The sequence below is a fragment of the Lepidothrix coronata genome, unplaced genomic scaffold (genome assembly GCF_001604755.1).
Source record: "Lepidothrix coronata isolate B3197 unplaced genomic scaffold, Lepidothrix_coronata-1.0 Scaffold105, whole genome shotgun sequence".
Taxonomy (NCBI): Eukaryota; Metazoa; Chordata; class Aves; order Passeriformes; family Pipridae; genus Lepidothrix; species Lepidothrix coronata.
The window spans coordinates 2,735,276-2,758,346 of NW_016690285.1; the positions used below are offsets into that span (position 1 = coordinate 2,735,276).

Genomic DNA, 23,071 nt, shown 5'->3' on the forward strand with positions numbered 1-23,071 from the left:
CTGGCACTGAACAGAACGGGCAGGAGCAGGCGGGAGCAGCTCTCAGAACGGCTGGCACGGGCCAGGACAGGCAGGAGCAGGCGGGAGCAGCTCTCAGAACGGCTGGCACGGGCCAGGACAGGCAGGAGCAGGCAGGAGCAGCTCTCGGGGGGGTTGGCACTGGCCAGGACGGGCAGGAGCAGGCGGGTGGCAAGCCGGGGATGCACAGGGTCCTGTCTGTGGATGCAACGCTCGCCCCGAGAGACCCCCGAGCTCCTGGCCAGTTTGGACATGCTGTTGCAGTCCCTGATGATAAACAAGAAGAAGCAAAAAGTAGATGGAAAGAAGGAAACTTTAATGTCTACCTCAGCGATCTGATCCCCGTGGACAGAGCCATCGCGGACACCAGGCCTGCCGGGTAAGATCCACTCCCCTTGCACAAATCCCTGCCTCACCCCCTGGGAATGGGCCAGGTGGCTCTAGGGAGGGCTGCTGGGGGCACCAAGCCCTCTGCTTTGGCCGTGCTACCTGTCAGACACCTCTTGCCTGTCCAAGTCAGAGCGCTTTGTTGTTAAAATGTAAAGCTGGTAACTTTTGCAGGCTGTAACCCACTGAACCCCGCTACCCAAAGAATCAGGGCACACAGGGCAGGTGATGGGCTCAGGCCTCTCTGTGCCTTAGAACACTGTACCTGCTGTGTCAGGTGCAGCTCAAAGCTGGGTTTGGAAAACTCCCACACGGTTACAGCTGTCCCTATGAAATGTATAGTTGATTCTGCAGATGTCAGGATTGCACTTCAAAAAAGTCACTCCCTCCTATAGTGCCAATAGAGAAGAGCAAGACAAGGCATGGGCAGCACCTCCCTGATGGAAGGGCAAGGGGCCAGGGGGGCTCCATCCTGAGCTGCCATGCCGAGTGGGCTTGGCAGTGTGGGGTTGATGCCGGGACTTGATGATCTTAAAAGTCTTTTCCAACCTTAAGCCATTCTGTGGTTCTGTGGCAGCTGCAGGGAGGGCCGGGGAAGGTACCAGCTCAGGTGAGTGGCCGGTTCATCTCTCACATTCAGCCTTTCCTGCCACAGATGTTTCTCAGCCCCTGTGCACATGGGAGGCCTGCCTCGTGCAGAGACCCTCCCATGTCCCTCCTCCTGTGCTCACAGACCGTGGGTACGGTGGGGTGGGAATTGTGCCGTGATTGTCCCCATCCCGCAGGACAGTGCAGACATTCCCACAGTGCTGTTGGTGCTTGCTGAGGTGAGACCCTGCACAGGAAGAGTTGGAGCAGGGAAGGAGGGAGATAGCTGGGGCTGCTTCCTCATACCACCTGTGCACAGGACCAGAGCCGTGGTGGCACAAAAAGCCCTGGGATTGGTGTGGACAGCAGAGCCTTGGAGCTGTGGAGCAGGAAGCAGCTCCGGGGAGTGACACACCTGCCCAGGAGCAGAGGCGTTGCCGTCACAGGGAACACCTTGGCCAAACAGGGCACGTTCCTGGGGGTGTGTGCTGCTGCATCAGGGACCTGTGCCGGCTCTGCCCCCAGCTCGGTGGCGTGGGCAGGTACTGTGTTGCCAACTCATGGCAGTGGTGGTTGGCAGCTCTCGGGAATCAAACAACACGTTACTTTTTTGCTGGTGTATTCCAGTCTCTCCCAGTTTAGACCTCAGTTCCTCTTGTGATTCTTGCTGGAGTACTGGACTAGACCACTGAAATCTGGCCAGCAGGAAACCTGTCGTGTCCCAGCCTCCAACCATGCACAGTGCTTGTTCCTTTGTTGGTGACACTGGTGCTCACCAGGCACCGTGTCCCTGCAGGAGGGCTGTGGGGAGAGGCCCTGAGGAGGAGTGAGATGGGCAGGAGGCTTGCGGGGAGTGCTCCCTGCAGAGCCTGGATCAGTAGTCCTGGGGCTGAGAGAGTTAGGGAAGAGAAGGCTCCAGGGAGACCTTAGAGCCCCTTCCAGTACCTAACAGGGCTCCAAGAGAGCAGGAGAAGGATTGTGACAGAGTAATTCTGGGGTGATTTTCATTTGCCCAGAGCACTTCTGTGAAGTCCTGAAATACCTATGAACTTTCTTCAGAATAGGTCCCAGCCAGAAATGAGTGAGCACATCCCGTCCTGCTGGGCTGCCCACAAGAGGGGCACTGGGGCTATTGAAGGGGTTGCCCCCTCACCCCTCTGTTCCCCCTCCCAACATTGCAGAGCTTTGCCTCTGTATTCCACGTCTGGCTTACCCCCTCCCTGTGCATTTTCCCAGAAGCCCCTGAGCCTGGATGTTTTCAGGAGCGTGACCCGTGAGCCCATGTTGCCGTTGCAGGTGCTCCGAGCAGCGTGTCCACGACGACCTCCCGACCACCACCATCATCATGTGCTTCGTGGATGAAGTGTGGTCCACCCTGCTCCGCTCCGTGCACAGTGTCCTCAGCAGGTCTCCTCCACACCTGATTGAGGAAGTCATCTTGGTGGATGACTTCAGCACTAAGGGTAGGTGAAGCTTCTTCTGCCTTTATGAAACTAATATAACTTCAGGGCAAAATGCAATTTGTTCTCTGTAATTCAATTCTGAATAGGAGAGAGAAATCACATTTTCTCCTCGGGCTGTATTGAAGTGCAGCCTGTGCTGGGGGCTGAGGGGGATCAGAGGCCAGGCGGGCACTGGGGGTGGTTGTGGGGAATCAAGGCAGAGGCTGCTGGAGGCACCAGGCTCCAGGAGCACCAGGGAGCTGAGTCCTGCCCAGCCCACCCATCTTCAGGGTGTCCCTGGCTCAAGGGCTTGTGCACCCCTCTCTGTGCAGCTCCCAGACGAGCCCCCGTGTTCCCAGTGCAGGGGACACACTGCCCAGTGCCTCAGAGGACAGGGAGCTGTGGTGGGAGTGGTGGTGAGCCAGGATCTGCCATGCCAGTGCCTTTCACTGGCATTTCAGGTGATAGCAAACCTCTGAGTTGTGATGCCTCAGCTCTCTGCTGACTTCAGCCCTTAAAAATTTAGGAATGATGTAATTTCCCCACTGCTGATTCTTCAGGGGAAGTGCTGTCTCAGATGGACTTCAGAGCTCATGCCATGCGCACAGCAGGCCATCAATGCAACAAAAGGCAACACAGAGGAAAAAGATTCAGTTTGCTGATTTTTAATATAGTCATTATAACATGTTCCTACCATTTTCCCCCCAGAAGCATGTTTTCAAGTTCTCTTAACTTTCTTCCCAAGGTTTCACCTTGTATGTGCTTGTTAGCCAGGGAATATCTGAAACATGGGGTTTGCACCCAAAACCTGGGGAGTGCAGGTGACCCAGCTCATCACTGCTGGAACCCCCAGAGCAGCAGCAGTGGCCCACAGCAAACCTGTCACTAATGCTTCAGCCTTGGAGCCTTTCAAAGCTTTTCAACTGGCTTTTGGAATGCAAACAAGTCTATTCTCCTGAAGAAAACCAGGGAACACCAAGAAAGCCCATGGGTGAGGGAGGTCTGTGTCCAGACTGAGTGCTTGGAGCAGCTGCAGCCCTGTGGCAGAGCATTGGGATCCTGTGCCCCTGACCAGGGCTGCCTGGCACTCCCACCTTCCTCTCACCCTCTTTTTCCTGAGAGTTGGCCACGAACTGCCTCCACAGTCATGAGAAACCATGACAAAAGCACCTGAAAAGTAGAGATGAGGCACAGCAAACCCTTGTGCAGTCTAAACCCTGGATCTTTAGGTGCGGTGCTTAATATTGAGAAGTTTGTAGAGCACAGAAAAATAGGTTTTAATTGCAATTATAGTGCATGAAGAAAAAAAAACCTAATTTTGGAGTCTTTGAACAGCCGGGTTTGGGTCATGAACTACCCGAGTGAGGCCACAAAGCAGCACACCCGTCACCGAGTACTGGCACACAGGAAATCTCCCACAGAGATTTTCAGGCTCATCACTTCAGCCTAAACCAGCTGGCACTGAAGCAACTGGCTGTTTCCCTGGAGAGCAGGCTGGCACCACAACACTGTGCACCAGAAGCCCTGCAGCTGTGCCCAGATGTTCACATCCCAGTGCTGAGGATCCCGGTGTGTCTGGAGATGCTTCCAGGGAAAACCTGCCTGCTGCTTTTCACCCTGGAAGTGGGTGGAAATGGGTAAGTCAGCCTTGTGCTCTCCTCCTCCTCTGCAGAGTACCTGAAGGAGCAGCTAGACACGTACATGGCACGGTTCCCAAAAGTGAAGATCCTGCGCCTCAGGGAGAGGCACGGGCTGATCCGGGCCAGGCTGGCGGGAGCAGAGATCGCCAAAGGTAGGACAAGAGCCATGTTCCAGCTGGTTGGGAACCCCTAGAGGTGCAGGGGAGGTGTCTCCAGCACTGGGTATTAGTCCTTCCCGAGGCACTACAGGTGTCCTTTCATCGGGATTTCTAGCTGATGAAAAATCACCCCAGATCCACCACCTGCCCTGGCCAGGCCATGTCAGCACCAAAGTGGCCATTTCTGTTGGAACCTGCCATGTGAAAACATGCTCTGGGCTGTGGCTGGGAGGGTCTGGGGAGCCAAGGGGGCTCGTGGCACCATTGGCAGCACTCTGAGCCTGCGGGGTGCCCAGGGAGGTTGGTCAGCACGGGTTGGGGTCAGGGTGCCCAGGGCCTGATGCTGCCCCGGCCTCTGCACAGGGGCAGTCCTGACGTTCCTGGACTCACACGTGGAGTGCAACGTGGGCTGGCTGGAGCCACTGCTGGAGAGGGTCCGACTGCGCCGCACCAAGGTCGCCTGCCCCGTCATCGAGGTCATCAGTGACAAGGACATGAGGTGGGGCATCCCTGGGAATCCCCAAATCCATGCTGGAAGCTCAAGTGAAATCCCTTACTGGGACCACCAGTGTGTTCATCACAGGCAGACATGACTTCCCACCTCCTAACTGGCCTCCAGCAGCATTCCACAGGGGACATGGAATGTTGCTGTACACCAGAAATTAGCATTAGCTGTGAACATGGCCCCTGTGATTATCACACACACCTTTTCCCTTTTTCATGACTTTTAGTGCATGAAGAGGATTCCTGATGAAATTTGTTAAAATCCTGGTTTAATTACATACAGATATTCATCTTCACTCATTAAGGGTGACATTTCAATCAGGAATGTGACTCAGAATTAGTCATCCCGATCTTTTCTCCATTTAGTTACATGACCGTGGACAACTTCCAGCGTGGGATTTTTACTTGGCCAATGAATTTTGGATGGAGGCAGATTCCACAAGAGGTCATCGAGGCAAATAAAATCAAGGAGACTGATATAATAAGGTAAAAAAGGCAAATGTGAAAGCTTTGCAAACCAGCCTGTTCCTTTGGTAATAATTTAACAGCAAAGGCTCCTTTGAGGCCAAGTGTTTTTCCTTTGCTTGCCAGGGCAGCAGAGGCACAGTTACACTGCGGGCAATCCCACCAGGCACGGGCAAAGCCCGGGAAGTCTTTCCCCCCACTCACAGCACTGCTGGCATGTCAGCGATGCTCCCAGGGCTGGGAGAACATTCCACTGCCTTTCTCCTGCCCTGTTTCAGTTTCAGACTGGGTAAAGCCACCCAAATACCCCCTCTGTCACAGCCACTGGCACACCATGTGCCTCTCTGTTCCCAGGTGCCCCGTCATGGCAGGTGGCCTGTTCTCCATCGATAAGAAGTATTTTTTTGAGCTGGGAATGTACGACCCAGGACTGGATGTTTGGGGAGGGGAAAATATGGAGATTTCATTCAAGGTAGGTCACTGTCACGTGCCTGCACCCCTTCCCGCCTGGGTGGGTGATGAGGCTCAGGCAGGGGCTCCCCAGGGGCAGCTCTGTGCTGGAGACCCCATCTCCCCTGGCACCTGACTTAGCTTTCTGCTTCTCTCCTGGCTTGTGCAAAGCCAGCACCCGTCATCTGCCTGTGTTCTACCAGTGACTTCTGTTTCTCAGGTCTGGATGTGCGGAGGAGAGATTGAGATTGTTCCCTGCTCCAGAGTTGGGCACATTTTCAGGAATGACAATCCTTATTCCTTCCCGAAAGACCGGGTGAGAACAGTGGAGCGGAACCTGGCCCGTGTGGCAGAGGTCTGGCTGGACGAGTACAAGGAGCTCTTCTACGGCCACGCTTACCACTTGGTCTTGAAAAACGTGGATGTTGGAGACCTGACTCAACAAATCCAGCTGCGAAAGAAGCTCCAGTGCAAAAGTTTCCGGTGGTACCTGGAGAATGTCTACCCAGACCTGGAAGCTCCCCTGGTTAAAGCCAGCGGGCTGGTACGTACCCAAGGACCCGCTGTCCTTCCTTCACATGGGCTCTCAGGGGCTGGCTGGGCCCTGGGCAGCACCCCAGCACGCTGCTGCTGCACGGCTTCGCTGGCCTGGGGCAGCGTTTGGGATATCCGATACAGCACAGAGGCTGGATTCCACCGTGGTTTTGTAAAGAAACAGGTCACGGATACAAGGGGGAATTTCCCGCCGGAGAACCGGTTTGGTGTTTGACCAGTGGAGCTGCTCTCGAGGCAGTGCTGGGACAGGATGTGCCTCTGGGCAAGATGAGCCTCCGGGGGCAGAACGTGCCCCGGGGCGGGATGTGCTCCCGGGCCGGGATGTGCCTGCGGCGCAGGATATGCCCGCGGGGCAGGATGTGTCCCCGGGCCGGGATGTACCCGCGGGGCGGGACGTGCCCGCGGGGCAGGATCTTCCCGGGGGCGGGATGTGCCCGGGGGGCGAGAAGTCCCTCCGTGGCGGGAGGTCCCGCACCGCCCGGTGGTCCCGGGGGATCCTCCCTGCCTCCCTCCGTCCGTGCTTGCCCGCTCGGGTGCGGGTGTGCACCGCGGGTGTGCACGGCGGGTGTGCACCGCATCCCGCAGCCGGCAGAGCGCAGCAGCCGCCCGCCTTACCGGGACTGCGCGGGGGCCGGGCGAGTCGGCACCGCTCTGGGCTCGGAGCATGCACCTCGGGGGGGAAGGTGGGCGAGCTGGGGCGGGAAACACCCTAAAGGCCGTTCTGGATTCAGTCCTGCCTCCACGAGCTCCTTGCTGGGCTGCTGGTAGGCAGAACAGGGTCAGGTTCCCTTCCTACACCACAGAATCCCGGAATGGTTTGGGTGGGAAGGGACATTAAAGCTCATCTCATTCCCTCCTCCTGCCATGGGCAGGGACACCTTCCACTAGCCCAGGTTGCTCCAAGCCCTGTCCAGCCTGGCCTTGGACACTCTTCTCTCCCTTGCATAGTGGCATGGGCAGTTAGTAATGACAGTCCTGTGAATCCAGCAGGTGAAGTGCAGTGTAACAGCCTGTCCCCTGCCTTGGGAATTTATGTCTACATCTGCATTTTGTTGCTGTTTTCCAGCTTATTAACGTGGCCCTGGCAGGATGTGTCGCTGTGGAAGGCCCCACTCTGGCTTTTGAGGAGTGTGATGTGAACAACACGGTAAGGACCCCCTGCACAGGACCATGTCACACTGCTCATAGCACATGGCACAGAGTCCCTGTGCCTCCTGTGGTGACCTGCTCCCTCCCCGGGAGCTGACACAGCCCTTCCCACCTGGGACATGGCCAGGCAACACCTGGGAGCAGCAAGAGGCAGGAATTGCCTGTTGGCACAGCCTGTAGCCACCAGCAATCCCCGAGCCAGCAAATTCGGCTGGAACAGGAAAGTCCAATGAATCCATGAGCTTGCACATGAAACATTTAAATATCAGCTTGTGCTTTGTGTGCTGCTGCAGAATATCCAGCTGCACTCTGGGCTAGATGGGAAGCAGCCACTGTGGCCAGTCTTTCCCATCTTTAGAGCCCTTTCCACTGTGCAAAGGGTCTCCAAGAGAGCTGGACAAGGGCCTGGAGGGACAGGACAAGGGGGAATGGCTTCCCACTGCCAGAGGGCAGGGTTAGATGGGATATTGGGAAGGAATTCTTGGCTGTGAGGGTGGTGAGGCCCTGGCCCTGGGCTCTGGCCCAGGGTGCCCAGAGAAGCTGTGGCTGCCCCTGGATCCCTGGAAGTGTCCAAGGCCACGTTGGACGGGGCTTGGAGCAACCTGGGCTAGGGGAAGGTGTCCCTGCCCATGGAAGGGTGGGTGGAATGAAATGAGCTTTGGGGTCCCTTTCAGTCTCATCTGGGATTCTGTCATTCCTTCCTAGACAGTGTTTTTAGGCAATTTCTGGCTAATTGCTCCCTGCTCTGGCACAGGCCAGCATGTTGGGGGGGGCTTGTCTCATTTGGGAATGTATCCCTTTGTGCCCCAGTGCTGGGAGCAGCCAGGGGAGGTGGCAGAGCAGAGGGGCAGGCAGCAATGGGGGTGGGGGGTCTGTGTGGCTGCAGCAGGAGTCACTCCCAGAGCTGAGACTGGGGCTGTCCTGATCTTTTTAGCCCTGCAGATCCACTGGACAGGTGTTCCCATGGCTCGTGACTTTCCTCAGCCCTGGTCCTGGGCGAGGGCAGGGGCAGGCGAGGAGCTGCTCTCCTGGCTCTGGCCGTGCCCTTGGGGGGGCCTGGCGGGGTCACAGCTCTGCCTGCTCTCTCCCCACAGAACCAGCACTTCAACTACACCTGGCTGAGGCTGATCCAGCACGGGGAGCTCTGCCTCGCCCCCTCGGGCGTCCTGGGGGCCCTGGGCCTGCGCCGCTGCCAGGGCAGGAGCCGCAGCCTGGCCTGGCTCCACAGGTCCCTGGCCACCGTCCGGCCAGGGCTGGTGAGTGACGTGCTGTCCTGGGATGGGTCACTGAGCCGGGCACGGCGATGGGCACCGACAGCCCAGCATGGGGGGCACCCTGGCCCTCTGGTCCCTGCTTTGCCAAAGCCTCCTGTCCCCTTGAGCTGGTCCCTGGCACCCCTGCCATTCCTCAGGCCCCTGTGCCAGTCCAAGGGATGAGCACCCCCACACCGTGTGCCGGGCTGGGGGCACGCTGGCACTGCCTCCACAGCAGTAACAAAACGTCCTGGTTTTACATGGAAACTGTCGATAGCACTTACAGGGAGATGACTCAGTATTGATTGGCTCTCAGCTCACGGTGGGTTTTAAAGAAAGCATCTATGGAACGGAAAAGAATGGATCTTGTGTTAATTGCCTGCACTGCACAAAGAGTCACGGCTGTACCTCTGTCAGGAGTTGTCCAAAACGCTCTGAAATGACATAGTTTGTAGTTAAGAAAGAAACACTCTTCATTTAAGAAACAAAAACTGTTGCTGAGTTACACAAGGTATCGACAAGTTCCTGTGTTCAAAGCCAGAATGTCACAGGCTCACCTTGGGTGTTTGGGGAAAAATACAGGAAAATTGTCATCCACTTACTGAAAATTGTGAAATTGTCATTTTGCTTTGTGAAAAATATGCGAACATGTCCAGGCAGCTGTGTGGGGCACAGACAGGACTTGTCTCCTGTTCCAGCCTGGGTTCACCTCAAGCCGTGGGTGAGATGGATTTGATGGTCCCATTTCAGTCCTGCCAGCAATAGGAGCCTGAGGGGAGCTCAGTGGCTGCTGGCTGAAGGAGTCTTGGTGCTTTACCCTCTCCTGACATCAGTCATTGTGTTGTTTAATGGTGTGAAGTGCAGTTACCGTCTGCACAAAGATCCAGCTTCTGCCTAGACCCCACTCTACACGTCACGTCAGGAGTGTTTCATCTCGGTGTTAATGAGCTGATCCTGAGAGTCACTGCAGTGCCAGGCAGTGACAGTGTCCCTTGCCTGTGGCAGCACCTACAGCATCACTTGGCTGGCCATGGGGGTAGGTAGGTAAATCCAAGTAGATGTGAAGAACTGAAGGATGGAGATCACTCAGACTCATAATTCTTTCACAATCCAGTGTACTGCCCCAGCATTTGAATTACCTGACATCTTTTTCAGCGCAGTAACTGTGCTTTGAGTTCATCAGCTAACAAACTGCACAATACAAAAATCCACCTCCTGCTGTACATTCCCCGTGTAGCAAATGCCATCAGTGATTCCCTTTGGCATGCTGACAATGAGAGAGCTCATCTCTCCATTCCCAGTGAAGGAAAAGCCAGAAAGCAGAGCAGGTGTGCTGTGATCCTGGCTCAGCAACAGGTGCAGGATTGGATCCTGCCCCAAAGTCTCTGTAAGTCAGCAGACATCTCATATATTAGGGACATTCCAAAAAAGGGCACACCATTAGGAATAGGTAGGACTCGATGATCTCAGAGGTCTTTTCCAACTTAATTGATTCTGTGATTCTGTAAACCAAGCTTTCTTGGTAAGCAAATTGAGCTGATGCTGCAGGGCACTGGAGCCTGAGCCCCCCTAAGCCTTGTCTCTCTCCCCTGCAGAGCGACCACATCATCTCTGAGCATCAGCACCTCCCGCAGCTGTCTTGCTTGGAAGTGGATCCCTCTTACAAAGCCCTGAGGGTGAAGGCCTGTGACTCCACAAACCCTTATCAGAAGTGGCAGTTTGGCAATTACCACGTGGACTGAAGGGGGCCCAGTTGCACCAGGACTGCTGTGGTTCCAGCTGTGAGCTCAGCGAGGGCACACAGCTAGCAAAGGGGAAGTGCCTTTCCGGGTGACAGTGGAAATCCGTGATTTAATGCCAGTGTATGGAGGGATCAGAACACCAAGAGCAGCACCTCGGGTTTGACAGTGCCTGAACAGATCGGCCCAGTGCTCCCTCACTGTGGGAGACTTTGGCAAAAACTCGCTTTCTGTATTATTAAATGGAAATATTTTTTGAAGTCCCCATCCTACCGTGAGCAAACATCCCTCAGTTCCCCCTGACAGCAGCATAAGCTGCAGAAATACTTCCAGGTAAGTCTGTAAGCAGCAAAGTGGGCTGCTTATTCCTCTCCAGAAAATGGAAGTTTATTGACCAGCACATCAAAGGAATCCATCGTGGTGCCCACACTGGGTCCAGCCACAGGCTCCCACCCTGGGGGACCCGCTGGCTGACAGATGAGGACCAGAGCTCTGTGAGGAATTGATGGTGTATCCATAAAGCCACTTTTAATAGTGGGAGGTGAATGTTGATGGGGTTACCCGGGGGCTGTGGCAGAAGCTTGGAGCAGGCCCTGCCCGTGCCATGGGGATAATGAGGGCACGTGTGCCTGGCTCTGCTTGGCAGAGAGAGGAGCTGCTGGAGGGGGGATCCAAAGGTTTATCCTGCTTCTTGCCAGTGGCACACAGCAGTGGCCAGCCAGGGAGCTCCTCACTCCAGGTGGCCAGGCTGTCCCACCCTGGGGCTGCCAGCACCACAGTCATGTCCCCAAGCCCCTGTGGCTTTTCGGGGGCTCCCCACAATCACTGGCACTTCCCTCAGCCCAAGCTGCCTGGCATGGCCAGGATCTGCACACCAAACTGCCTCTGAACCCACTGTCACGGGCAGGATTTGTCCTTACTGTGAAACTCTTGATCTCCAAAAGCCATCACCAGTCATTGATGGGACAGATTTGAGGGGAGAATAAATTCTGTGTGCCAGGGCAGTGAGATCCAGGGTATGTAACAGCTGGGCATCCCAGGCAGGGTTTCTCCCGCTGTTCCCATTGGAAATTCCTGCTGTGGGAGGCTGCTCCCTGTACTGCTGTGGGGTCATGGGGGGAGGCAGCACTTCTCCTCCTGCCCCCTGCCCTGTGCTGAGGTGAGGGGCTGCTGAAGCACAAGCCCTCGGGGTACCCAGGGCTGAGCATCGCACTGGCTGCTCACAGCACTGTGACTATGGCCGAGCCTCTGCTGTCCCACCTCACACACCCCTGTACTTCTCCTTTGGTTCTTCAGAAGGCCATGGCATATTGTTGCCTCTGATGTGGTGGATCAGTGCTGACAGCATCTGACAGGCTCAGTCTGCCAAAATATTGACTGCCCCAACAGATTTTCCCAGTTGACTCCTATTGCAACTGTCTTCCCGATTTTCTCTCCCTCCTTCAGCGCAGCTAGCCCGCAGTCACTATCAGAAAAATGACACAGACGATGTTTGGGCAGTCAGCTCGTATCAGGAGCATGAATTTCATCAGATTCTGTTTGCTGACATTCAATCACTTGTCACCGAGCAGGCACCAGGCAGTCGTATGTCACGGTCACATCCCATCGCCAGCCCTGTCACTCGCACGCCGGGGCCCCGCTCGTGTAAATGCTCACTTCCATGTTGGATCTGTGCTCCAGGACTGGAGGGTGCCTCGGGGCTGCTGGCAGTGAGCTGGGGCCGTGCTGTTGCTCAGCACTGGGAATGTTCCGATGGCACCAGTCAGCCCAGTCTTCCAGAAACAAGAGCATTTTTCCGGCAGGCTCGGCAGCCTGCGATGGGTGTCAGTCCTGCTGCTCCCCACGAGCCGCTCCCGCCATCCCCACGGACACACCGGGGTGTGTGTCACTCCTCAGGGCACTCAGAGCCTGGGCTGTGTGAGCAGGGAGGTCAGGGAGGAGGCACCACAGCTGGAGAACCACTGCTTGGGGTGGGGATGGAAGCCCCTGATGTCCCTTGTGTCAGCGATGGGAAACAGGCACAGCTTTTCCAGAGGAGAGCAAATGCCTCTGAAGCTGTGGTGGGGAGGGACACAGCATGTCGTGCTGTGCTTCCATCACTGAGTGCCCTGAATCAAAGTGGTCACAGTGGGAGGCCCCATTTGGTATACTCAAAAAAAAAAAAAAAAAGGGTTTAAAAAGAGGGAATAAATGATAATAGGTGAAGCTGCTTCCTCTGAGTGCAGTGAGTTAACTGACCGACATGGACCCTCTCTGGGGACTCCTGCCCGAGTTACTGCCAGGCTGAACCACAAAGCCTCACCCCAGAAAGAACCCTCAAAGCTCCAATTCCCCCGATTTTTGGCCGTGGTGTATCCCAGGGCAGGGCAGGGCAGTAGTCCGGCTGGCTGCTGCACCCACAGCTGCTGCAGCTTGTGGCATCTGGCATCAACACCCTCCGTAAGGCTCCAGCTCTTACCTGCCGTCAGCCCACACTTGAAACAGTGGAAACACAGAGAGAGGATTTTCAGGCTGAGCTGGGGCTGTGACTGCCATGCCCTAATCAGCCTGAAAACACCTCTGCTCCAAGGGACAAGTTTCCAGATCTCCAGGTGTCCCTTTACCTCACATGCCATACAGGCACCTCCCTGCCTGGCTGCTCCGTGTGCCCCATCTGACCCACTGACCACGGTGATGGCCACAGGGCAAGCAGCCCACCTCTGCCTCTTCATTACCTGTGAACACCTTGCTGTCCACCCCACACCCACCCACCCAGAGGGTCTGGCAAGGGGAGCTGCTTGTGGGAAAGGCCCTCAGGCCCCTAGAGCATCCCAGCACTTTTAATTGTATTTTTCCAGTTACTCAGGAAAGCAGGAGAGGGCGTTGCAGCTCTCAGCTGAGCAAGTGCTGCTTTGCAAGGAAGGTAAAAAGTGAGTCCCAGGTCATTGAAAGTCTCAGGGAGCCTTTCCCATTGAAAGGTCTGGAAATGGTCTTAAAGAATGATAGATTCACAGAATGCTTTGGGTTGAAAGTTCATCTTGTTTCATCCCCTGCCATGGGCAGGGACATCTTCCACTAGACCAGGTTGCTCCCAGCCCCGTCCAGCCTGGCCCTGGTTGGAATTACCATGACCATGTCTTTAAGAGGGATGTGTCACCCCAGAGCAGCCCAGGGCAGCTGTCAGTGGGAACAGACCCACAGTATAAGTTGGTACAAGCAAAGCTCAGAACTTCCCCAGGCCAAGGAGCAAACAAACAAGTGTGAATGGCACAATGAGGGCTGTGTCTGCTGGCACAATGCAGAATTGCCGTGTATTATTTTCACGTTGCCAATAAATAATTGCCTTTATGTAGAACAAGAAGAATCAAAACGATATTCAGTGCTGCTGGAGATGTAAAACTAATCCTTAAAAAGGCACTTATGGCTGCAGGAGGCCTCTGTATAACTCTGTCCTTACCTCCTCTCCCTTGCCAGCTGTTCTCAGCTTTCCCAGATGCTTTCTGGGATGACAATTGCAAAGCTAAGTCCCAACTCCAGACAAATCTGACTGTAAAACAGTAAAAAAAAAAGATTGCAACAACTGTATGGTGGTTACACAAAGGTCTTTGAAAATGGAGAAGGGTTGTGTTCAAATGAGACAAAAATTATGGTTAAAACTTCACAAAACAATCTTTAATTTTGCATCTAAACTTAGTCGAGAAGAGACATAAAAGAGTCTGACCTGGTGGCACTGGGAAAATAGAGGTTCCTGGTAGTGGTCAGGTTTGCCAGAGACACACCGAGGCACACACAGGGATGTGCTGGGTGAGCTGCTGCCCTCGGGGCTGGTCCAGACCCCAGCTCTGTGCTGGAGATGGCACTGGTCACCAGTACAGCCCCCCCCCCGCCCCAGGCTGCCCCTGGGCTGGGTGAGGGTCCTCAGCCAGGGCTGGGGGTTGCCACAGTGAGGAGGGCTGGGGGGGAAGAGGAGCCCAGTGTGTCTGACTGCACTGCAGAGTCACTGTCCCCCCAGGACAGGCTGGACAGCAGCTGGTGAGCCTGGCAGTGCCCACGGTGTGGACAGGCAGGCAACCCCACATCATGCTGACACCTTCAACCCCGTGTGTGCCAGACCTACCTGGTGCTGACAGTCACACCATGGGAGGTGTGAGGGGCAGCAGGGAGGGCTCAGGGTCCTCGGTGCCTTCTCATCTTCATTCCTACACCGGCGTCTGCCCGGGATGCCAGTCCGTCCCTGCAGCACGAGTTGGGCACGGACAGTGGCTGTCGGGGCACTGTCAAGCACCAGCACGGATGCACAGCAGAATGGGGGGATTGCCAAGAGTTGTCTCTTACTGTTCCCCAGCCCTGGCCAGTGCCACCACTGCCAGCTCATTAGGGCGAGCTGACGGCACAGGACACGTGCGCGTTGGCAGCCAGTTCGGGCCGTCCCGTGGTCTGAACACGGTTATAAAGTTGAAGAGAAAATAAGAGGATAACCTTAAAATCAAATGGGTTTGTATTTAGCAAACTGATTATTTATTTTCCTGCACTATGGACACCTCTGCCCCTGTCAAAGCCAAGATGTTAAATTTTCACAGTGTATTATAAATCACGTACAAAAAGGAGAAAAGCAGTGACCCCACGTTGTGTGAAGAGACATGTCTTGGGGGAACAAAATAAACCCAAACCCGGAGAGAAGGCTTGGTGCATTGGGCAATTCCCCCTCAGTTCATAAGTGCATCATGGATTCAAACTCATCGATCCGCTGTTTGGTGTTTCCTTTCCGGATCCTCCGGTAGGAGATTGTGTTGTATCTGGAATAGCTGTGTCTGGAGATGTCATTCTTTTTGCCCAGGCTGGGCTGCTCCCCGGGTTTCTCCAGCGGGGAGTTGCAGCCAGGGCTGGCAGGGGCAGACGGCTCCTTGCAGCTGTCCTGCTGCTGCAGGCGGGACGCCTCGCTGTCCTCCTTCTTGATTTCGATCACCTGAACCTCGTCCTCCTCGGTGTCCTCCTCCTCCGCATCCTCCACATCCTCCTCAGCCACGTCCCCTCTGGGATCAGCCCTGGCTGCCAGGCTCTCCTCTGCCTCCCCGCTGGGACTGGCTGTTGGCACCGGTGGCTCCCCCGTGCCCACTGGCAGCCCCTCTGTGCCGCCCGGCCCTGCGTGACACGGAGGGTGCAGGTGAGGAGGGGTCAGCACCCCACGGGGAACCCCTGCGGGTTCCGGGGGTGATCCTAGAGCCCCCACCCCCCAGAGGGTGAGGGGAGCCCTGCACCGCCAGGCTGGACCCCTTTCTTAATGCCTCTCTCTGTTCTACCCCCATTCCCACCAAGGGGAGGGAAAGGGAAAAGAAAAGGGAAAGGAAAAGGAAAAGGAAAAGGAAAAGGAAAAGGGAAAGGAAAAGGAAAAGGAGAAGGGAAAGGAGAAGGGAAAGGAGAAGGGAAAGGCAGGGGGAAGGAGCCATTCTGCACGCAGTGCCCAGCTGTGCCCCCTGGGACGTGTCCCTCCCTCAGCGGTGGCCGCCCCGGCTGCCATGGCCATCTCCCATTTGTCCTGTTTGGCACATCTCTGCCGGTAATGATGCTTTAGTGTCGCAACAAATGGTCTATTCAACATTTTGCCTGTGGGGTCCAGAGTATTAATTAGACTAAATTGGTTGGGTACTAAAAAGCTGCCTGCAATTTCAAGATAAAGTGCTTGTGGTTGAGGGGCGGGGCCGGGGGGAGCCTTGTGAGATCCTTTAATAGGTTTTATTGTGCGCTCCTAAAGCGGCACAGCTGGAATATGGATGTCAGCCCTAAGTGGGAAAGCCTCCACCATGATTCACCTCCTCACAGCCTAGGTGGTTGCTACGAAATATTAATTTGCCCATGACAAATATTCAGATATTTTTCTTTTCTTAATGAAAGCAGTTTCCGTTTGCAGGGCACAGCTTGTTCCTCTTTTAGAGCCACCTTCAAAGCTCAAGGGAGAGCATACCTAGCAGCCCCTGGCCCTGTGCCCTTGTCCCACCACTGCCAAAGCCAAAGAGACAGGCAGGAGCCCATTGGTGGGAGACACAGAAAGGAATAATGCCTGGAGCCCCCCTTGGAGAAATGTGGCTTCCCTCCTTTAGTAAGACTCCATAAAATACTCCTCCTCTAGTAACACTCCATAGAATACTGCTCCTTTTGGAGAAGTGGCTGCAGTTTGCATAGTGTAATTAAACATGTTAATCTATGTATATAGCCAGTACATTTTAACTCGGGACCAAGGTGGGCAGTGACCCCCCCACAGCCCCGCTCACCCAGGACACGGCTGAGGGTCCAGCCTTGGCTCCCACGGATTTCTACCATTTTCACCCAGAAATGAGCAGAGTGAAACTGAGGAGCAAGTGTTTAGCAGAGCAATTTTCTGCAGATAACCCCATGGTTCTCTGAAATGGGATTCAACACTCGGTAAATCAGGCAGGAAAAAGTTTGTGTTTTGAGGCCTCCGGCAGCCTCCCAAGGTTCTCCTCTGGGCATGAAGCAGAAGACAGAGCATCTCTCAACCTTATGAAGCTTTTGGGGATTTCCTGGTCAAAGACCCCCCCATGGTCATGGAGATATGCAAAACCTCAGGAAGGAAGATACCAGCCATGGTTTCCAAGGTGCAGCAACTCCGCACGTGAGAAATGAGTCACTGCTCTCTGGAATAGAAGGGTCTGACCCAATTAAAAAAAATTAATAATCACCTGTATCCACTGACTTTTGAAGGCCACTCGTTGCTACGTGTCAGGGAAACCCCACATCAGACAGTGTTTTGCATTACCTTCCCCTGATCCCTGGCCATCGGTCCCTGTGTCCTGGATATCCGCTGCTCCCTGCTGTAGCATCCCATCCTTCTCCTCTCGCTTTTCTTTGGGAAACACAAAGCAGAAGACATGGGCTCATGGAGTAATCAGGTTTTAATGGCTGCAGATTGTCAGATTTTCAGAGCAGATTTAGAAATCGTTCGTTTCTTTAGTTACAAATTGGTCCCTCAAATGTGTCCCCGGAAATACTCCGAGTCGCTGTTACAGCTACCGTAGGTAAGGAATTTTGACTGACATGCACAGCATGTCCCGTTATTCATCAGGCTACAGAAAAACCAGAGCTTTTCTCTCCCAACTCTCAAGAGCCAAGCAGCCCCATACGGTACCTCGGCATGGCTTCTCTCCAGCAGAATCCCCTGGAGTGATGTCCTCTGCCAATGAATTTCTGTTTTCCTCCAGAGCTTCCTTTGCAGGTGGAGCACCAGAGCTGGTTTCCACGTTTGCACACGGGACCGTCCCAGCAGATTTTGGTGTTTGGTCGATCCCGCCGATGCCCTGGAGCGGGCCGTCCCCCGGGGGAACGCTCCCGTTGCACGCCGGCATGGTGGCTGCTGCGGGCACTTCTTCTGTCATGCTGAGGACCGTGTCCTGCCGTGCCGTGCCGTGCCCACCGACCGGGGCCGGGCACTCCGGGGCCCCACTGCTGCGCCCCGGGGTGGGGAGTGCTCTCCTCACCCCTGCGCCCCGGGGGTCTGCTCCCCCGCTCCGATGGTCCAGGCGCGTCTCCTGTGCCGGCTCCGCGGCAGCACCATCCGCTGTGCCCGGGGCTTGCCAGCCCAATCAGCACCTCCCTTGTCGCTGAGGCTCTGCCCGTTGCATAATTAAACGCACCATTATAATTTACATAAACAAACAATCTGAAGCAAGGAAGCTTTTGTGCTGGCCGGGAGAGCGGGGCTGTGGGCATGTCAGCCCCGCGGGAATGAACAGGAGTTTGTGCTCCGGGCACAATGGCCCTTTGTGTCCCTGCTGGTCACAGGGACGGCCATTGTTCCGACCCCTAATCCCCGGAGGGTGACCACCTTCCCCAGCGCCCTGCCACCTAACCCGCTTAACATTCCCCGTGGGGTTTGTGCCGCTGAACCTCGCCCTGCTGCGGGCACACAATGGCAGCGTTTTGCCCTGAGGGGGCACAGCCCGGCCGGGCGGGCACATGCCCCGCACACGGCGCGATGCCACGCTCGGCCCACACCCACCCACGTGCCGTGGACAGGCAGCACTGCCCAGAGAGGCTTTGGCTGCCCCTGGGTCCCTGGAAGTGTCCAAGGCCAGGTTGGACGGGGCTTGGAGCAACCTGGGACAGCGGAAGGTGTCCCTGCCCATGGCAGGGGGTGGGACTGCACAGGCTTTAAGGCCCGTCCCAACCCAAACCATTCCATGGCTCTATCAGTGACCATCACTTGGACCTAAGTCTGGTAGGAATGAGGAGAGCATTTTGCAGAGGGAAGCAGGAGGATCACCCGAGCAGCACAAGGGCTTTTCTGGCCACAGTTGAACTCATCTCAACCCTCGTGCCCAAAGCCAGGTTTATGTAAGAGTGTAATCTCCTGCTGTGAATGACATTCTGTGTTTGTACAATGCAACATTTCTGATGTCTTTGGGCTTTAGGGCTTGGAAATCCTCTTGTCGAGTTCAGCCCTTGATTAGAAATGGACCCAAAGTCTTTCCACTGGTTTTGTTCATCTGTGAGTTTGTGTCTTTAAATCAACAACTTTTCATTATTGTTTTTAAATGAGTTTGGTGTAATTGATTTATAAAATCCATCCTTTGCTGGCAAAATTTGTCCAAGAAAAATGGATGATGAGGTTTGGAAGTGAGTTGACAACATGCAGCAGTTGGTGCCCTGAGGAGGAGAGGCTGGGTACCCAGCAAGGTCTGGTGGCTGGAGAGGAGAAGGTTCCTTTCTGTCATCATGGAATCACTGAATCATTTGGGTTGGAAAAGCCCTCTGAGGTCATCGAGTCCAATCATCCCCCAGCACTGCCCAGGCCACCACTGACCCATGTCCCCAAGTGCCACATCTACATGGCTTTTAAATCCCTCCAGGGACAGGGACTCCACCACTGCCCTGGGCAGCTGTGCCAGGGCTGGACAACTTTTTCCATTAAGGAATTTCCCTGATATCCAACTGAACCTCCCCTGGTGCAACCTGAGACTGTCTCCCCTCATCCTGTGACTTGTTCCCTGGGAACAGAGCCCGACCCCCACCTGGCTCCACTCTTCTGTCAGGGAGTTATAAAGATCTTATATATATATATATATATATAATATATAGGGATATATTTTTTTTTTTTACCAAGCTATTTCCATGTCCCTGACTTCTTGATTGCAGAAAGATACCGAAAGAATTTTGGGTTTTTCCTGGTGCCATCTGTTGGTTACACACCAGCCCTGGAGGAGTCACCTTTCCCAGATGAGTGCCCCATGCTCGAGGCACCATTTGCATCAGTCACATAAACACCATCTTCCCTGTGACCTTCGCCACAAGAAGTTTCTGTTCCAGCTGCCTTTGCTAAAATCTCAGACACAGCACCTGAGCATCCAGAGGCATCAGGGCACAGCAGGGATCTGATTGTCAGTGAGGAAAACCATGAGAGCCCATTGCAGAAAGAGGAAGGGGCTGCCATGGCACAGTGTTGGCAGAGTGCCCATGGCAGAGGGGGTTCATCAAGAGATCTTAAAGACCCCTTCCAACCCAAGCCATTCTAGGAGTCTGTGTTTGTTGGCAGGGTGTTGGTAGAGCTCTGTAGACTCCTCTGTGATCAAGTCTCTGCTCCCCAGTTCCTGCTCCAGCCACAGGTTTCCAGGAGCAGCTGATGCACACACTGGGCAGCCCAGGGGAGCACACGGACCTGCACAGGCTCTGGAGCAGCTCTAGAGCAGAAGCCACATACCCAGGGTTGCCATGGGAGATGCCACCTGACAGTCAGGGCAGGATGACAGGCACGGTGGTATTGGAGCCATACATTCCCACTCCTGCACATAGCCAGGAGGGATTAAGGGATTACATTTGGCTTAAACACCCAGAGGAACACTCCCGTGGATCATGTCAACAAGCCACATCCCAGCATTTGGACTGCATGATCTTAGAGATCCTTTCCAACCTAAATGATACTGTAACTGTGCTTTTCATTCTGTCGTACCTTCTATGTATGAAAAAACGTACCTTGGACTTCCTCTTCAACAGAAAATTTCAGGATTTTAACTTTTCCCCCAGGAAACAGCAGCTGCAGGTTCTTCCCACCACAGGCAGCTATTTGTAAACAGCTGGACAAAGCCACCTCTCAAGAGCAGGGAAACATTCCTTTTACACAAACTCGGTGGGGTGGATTTCTGCCTCTTCAAGCCTTCAAAGAAGAACAAGCTTTTATTCTTGCCTATCTGGTGTGGCACAGCAGAGCAGTGAGAGCCAGTCTGAGCCAGGAGCACAGCAGCACATTCCTGGATCTGTCTGTGGATAAGGTGTGACTCCCCTTTGCCTTGCAGCACTGGGGCAAACTCAGCTGCGTGCGATGACCTCGTGTGTGACCTGCTCAGAGCTGAGAGAGCTGGGCACAACCAGCTGCTGCCACACGGGAGCACCGCCCAGCAGCCAACGGGGAAAGGAAGAGCTGGGGGCGGCTGCAGCAACCAGAGGAGCAGAATGGCACGTGGGAGGTGGGGTCTGCTGTCCCTGATCACAGAGCAGGATGGCACACAGCGGGTAGGGACCCAGTGGGAGGGTCTAGGCACTAGGCAAGACCCAGATGAGCAGGTAAGCACCCTTACAAGGTCAGTCTCTGTAGCATTCAGCAATTAATTCAAATTTAAAAAGCAATAGCACTGTTCAGAGCAGATGCAGTTCTCACTGAAGTAAACTCACATTATCCACTCTGCCAACGGGGGATAAGAGAAGAAAAAGCAGTCCCTTTGCTGTTGGGAATAAGAAGAGAAAAGGTTTCTCTTGGCTGTTGAGTCTCCCAACACTCCCATGATCAGTGAGAACCCCTCCACTGCTGGAGGTCCAGAGCACCTGTAGCCCCAACCCCAAACCCTGGCATCACCACGTCACACTGCCTGTACACCCCCCCTCCTCCTGCCCCACTCCCAGCAGGCAGAGCAGGATCCTCCTGGAGTCCTCTCTGCAAGGAGAAATGCTTTTTACAGAGCTGTTGCAGTTGCTTTGCTCTCTGAGCAGTCAGGTTGGTCTGTGAGCTCCTCCCTCCCCCGCAGGCTGGGGCCCTGCAGAGCTCAGTGCCCGCACAGGCACTTGTCACCCACATCCTGTCTGTGACCGTGGCTGTGTCACACTGTCATCTTGCAGCACCCAAAGCGTGCTCTCACCACTGCTGGGAGGGCATCACTTGTTTGGTCTTTCTTGAGAGAGACTTTCCACACTCACAGCAAGCCCGAGTCTCCCAAGGTGTGGCAAATTAACCTTCCAAATCAAAGGAATCACAACTTCAGACTGTAAAGCTTCAGTAATTTAAGGTCCCTTTCTCAGTGCTGCAGCTGTTCATTCTCTTTGGGCAGTGTACCTACCCTCACCAGATGTTCTGGTTTTTCTCTCCCAGTTGCTTTCAGACACCCTTTAAGTCAACATTTTGGGCAAATAAAACCAATTTCTCCTTTTTTTTCTCCTTTTAACTGGTGCCACTGGCAACAAAAAGTAAAATTTTCTTGAGACAGCAAAGCACAGGCGAAAAACTTGATGCCTAGTGATGAGCTCCAGAGTCCACCTGAAATGCCCCAGCCTGGGCTGGGGATGGGCATCAGCTCCATGTGGGTGTTGGAGCAGAGCCCCACTCTGGGCCCAGGGGCTGGGGTGGATTCACAGCAGGGGAGCTCCCAGACTGAACTGCAGGCACTCAGTCTAACAACACGGACAGGACATCTTCCCACATGTACAAACTGCATGAGCTGCCCTCCTGATTGTCCTCTGGCTCCCCTGAGTGCCCTCCAGGTCTCCTGGCTGCTCTCCAGGTCCTCTGACTGACCTCCAGATCCCCTGAGTGCCCTCCAGGTCCTCTGACTGACCTCCAAGTCCCTCGAGTGCCCTCCAGCTCTCCCAGAGACCTGCTGTATTTCCAGCTACTTACTCATTTCCAGAGGCCAGTACTGGCCCTGCTGGCTTAGCAGCGTTCATGCCTTAGAGGAGCGTTGGGAACAGGCTGTGTCTGTTTGGAGCTCATCTCAGAGGGAAGCTATTGGATTTATCCTGCAGTTCCTGACAAGCCCAGGGAGCCCTGGCACAGCAGTACCCAGGGTACAGCCACATGGGCTGCCCGGGCAACAGGTGAGTGAGTCACACAAGGTCTTTGAATCATATCAAAATGCTTCCAGTTGTATTTGAAAAACATCATTAGTCTGCTCGGGCTGAACAAACAGCCTGCTTCTGTACACTGAGAGGGAGGGAAAATTTCCCTTTTCCCCCACATCTGTGCCCATAGTTATTGAATCACCTCCCACACACTCTCACACCATCCTTGCTGCCTGAGGCCTCTGATCCTGGAGAAATGTGGGCAGGTAATGGTCCTCCTGCTGTGAGCAGTGGGAACACAGGCCCAAGGGGCAGCTCCTGCAGCCCCTGGAGTGCTGAGGGAGCAGACTGCGAGCACAGCGTTCCAGGAAGGTCGCTGAGACCCACTGACCTGCCACTGCAGTCAGCACAGAGCAATCCTGCTCATCCCTGCAGGACAAGGCTCTGTCTTTACTTCTCTTGCCTTAAAGAGTTCCATATCTGCTGGGCACACGGAGCTGCTCGGGGCAGCAGCACACAGACACCACCATCTTCCCCTGCACTAGCTCTGCAGAAGAACCTGGGGGCATGTATATGCTCAGGAGGGTCCTTTCCACCTCAAGTCCCCTGGAATAAGACAGCTTGGCATGACATGGAATATCAACACCTGGCAGAGATTGCAGCTGGTCGGATGAAACCGATACACCA

At 54.8% G+C, this 23,071-nt stretch overlaps 2 protein-coding genes across 2 annotated transcripts in view; one reads left to right on the forward strand and one right to left on the reverse strand.

Moving 5' to 3' along the window:
• GALNT5 (polypeptide N-acetylgalactosaminyltransferase 5) overlaps window positions 1-10,896 on the forward strand; it is an 11,806-nt gene extending 910 nt beyond the window's left edge. Inside the window, exons 2-11 of the mRNA XM_017823715.1 lie at window positions 15-397; window positions 2,290-2,456; window positions 4,108-4,227; window positions 4,597-4,732; window positions 5,104-5,223; window positions 5,557-5,674; window positions 5,873-6,196; window positions 7,274-7,354; window positions 8,451-8,612; window positions 10,205-10,896. Coding sequence (XP_017679204.1) covers window positions 15-397; window positions 2,290-2,456; window positions 4,108-4,227; window positions 4,597-4,732; window positions 5,104-5,223; window positions 5,557-5,674; window positions 5,873-6,196; window positions 7,274-7,354; window positions 8,451-8,612; window positions 10,205-10,351 — 1,758 coding nt within the window. The 3' untranslated portion in view covers window positions 10,352-10,896. The remainder of the gene's footprint in view (window positions 1-14; window positions 398-2,289; window positions 2,457-4,107; window positions 4,228-4,596; window positions 4,733-5,103; window positions 5,224-5,556; window positions 5,675-5,872; window positions 6,197-7,273; window positions 7,355-8,450; window positions 8,613-10,204) is intronic.
• A 3,926-nt stretch (window positions 10,897-14,822) lies between these two features.
• Window positions 14,823-17,925, reverse strand: ERMN (ermin). The gene is made up of 3 exons (XM_017823711.1): window positions 17,472-17,925; window positions 17,103-17,189; window positions 14,823-15,469 (listed from the first exon to the last, which is right to left on the reverse strand). The coding sequence occupies exons 1-3, from the start codon at window positions 17,716-17,718 to the stop codon at window positions 15,039-15,041; spliced, it is 765 nt and encodes a 254-aa protein (XP_017679200.1). The 5' UTR covers window positions 17,719-17,925; the 3' UTR covers window positions 14,823-15,038.
• Window positions 17,926-23,071: the final 5,146 nt, after the last annotated feature.

Bases quoted from the DNA above. Each gene is read 5' to 3' on its own strand.
- ERMN (XM_017823711.1), bottom strand. From the start codon at position 17,718: ATGACAGAAGAAGTGCCCGCAGCAGCCACCATGCCGGCGTGCAACGGG. The intron at 17,190-17,471 runs GTACCGTATGGG...TGTTTCCCAAAG, and splicing joins TGGAGAGAAGCCATGCCGAG to AAAAGCGAGAGGAGAAGGAT. The intron at 15,470-17,102 runs GTAATGCAAAAC...CGTGTCACGCAG, and splicing joins TGGCCAGGGATCAGGGGAAG to GGCCGGGCGGCACAGAGGGG.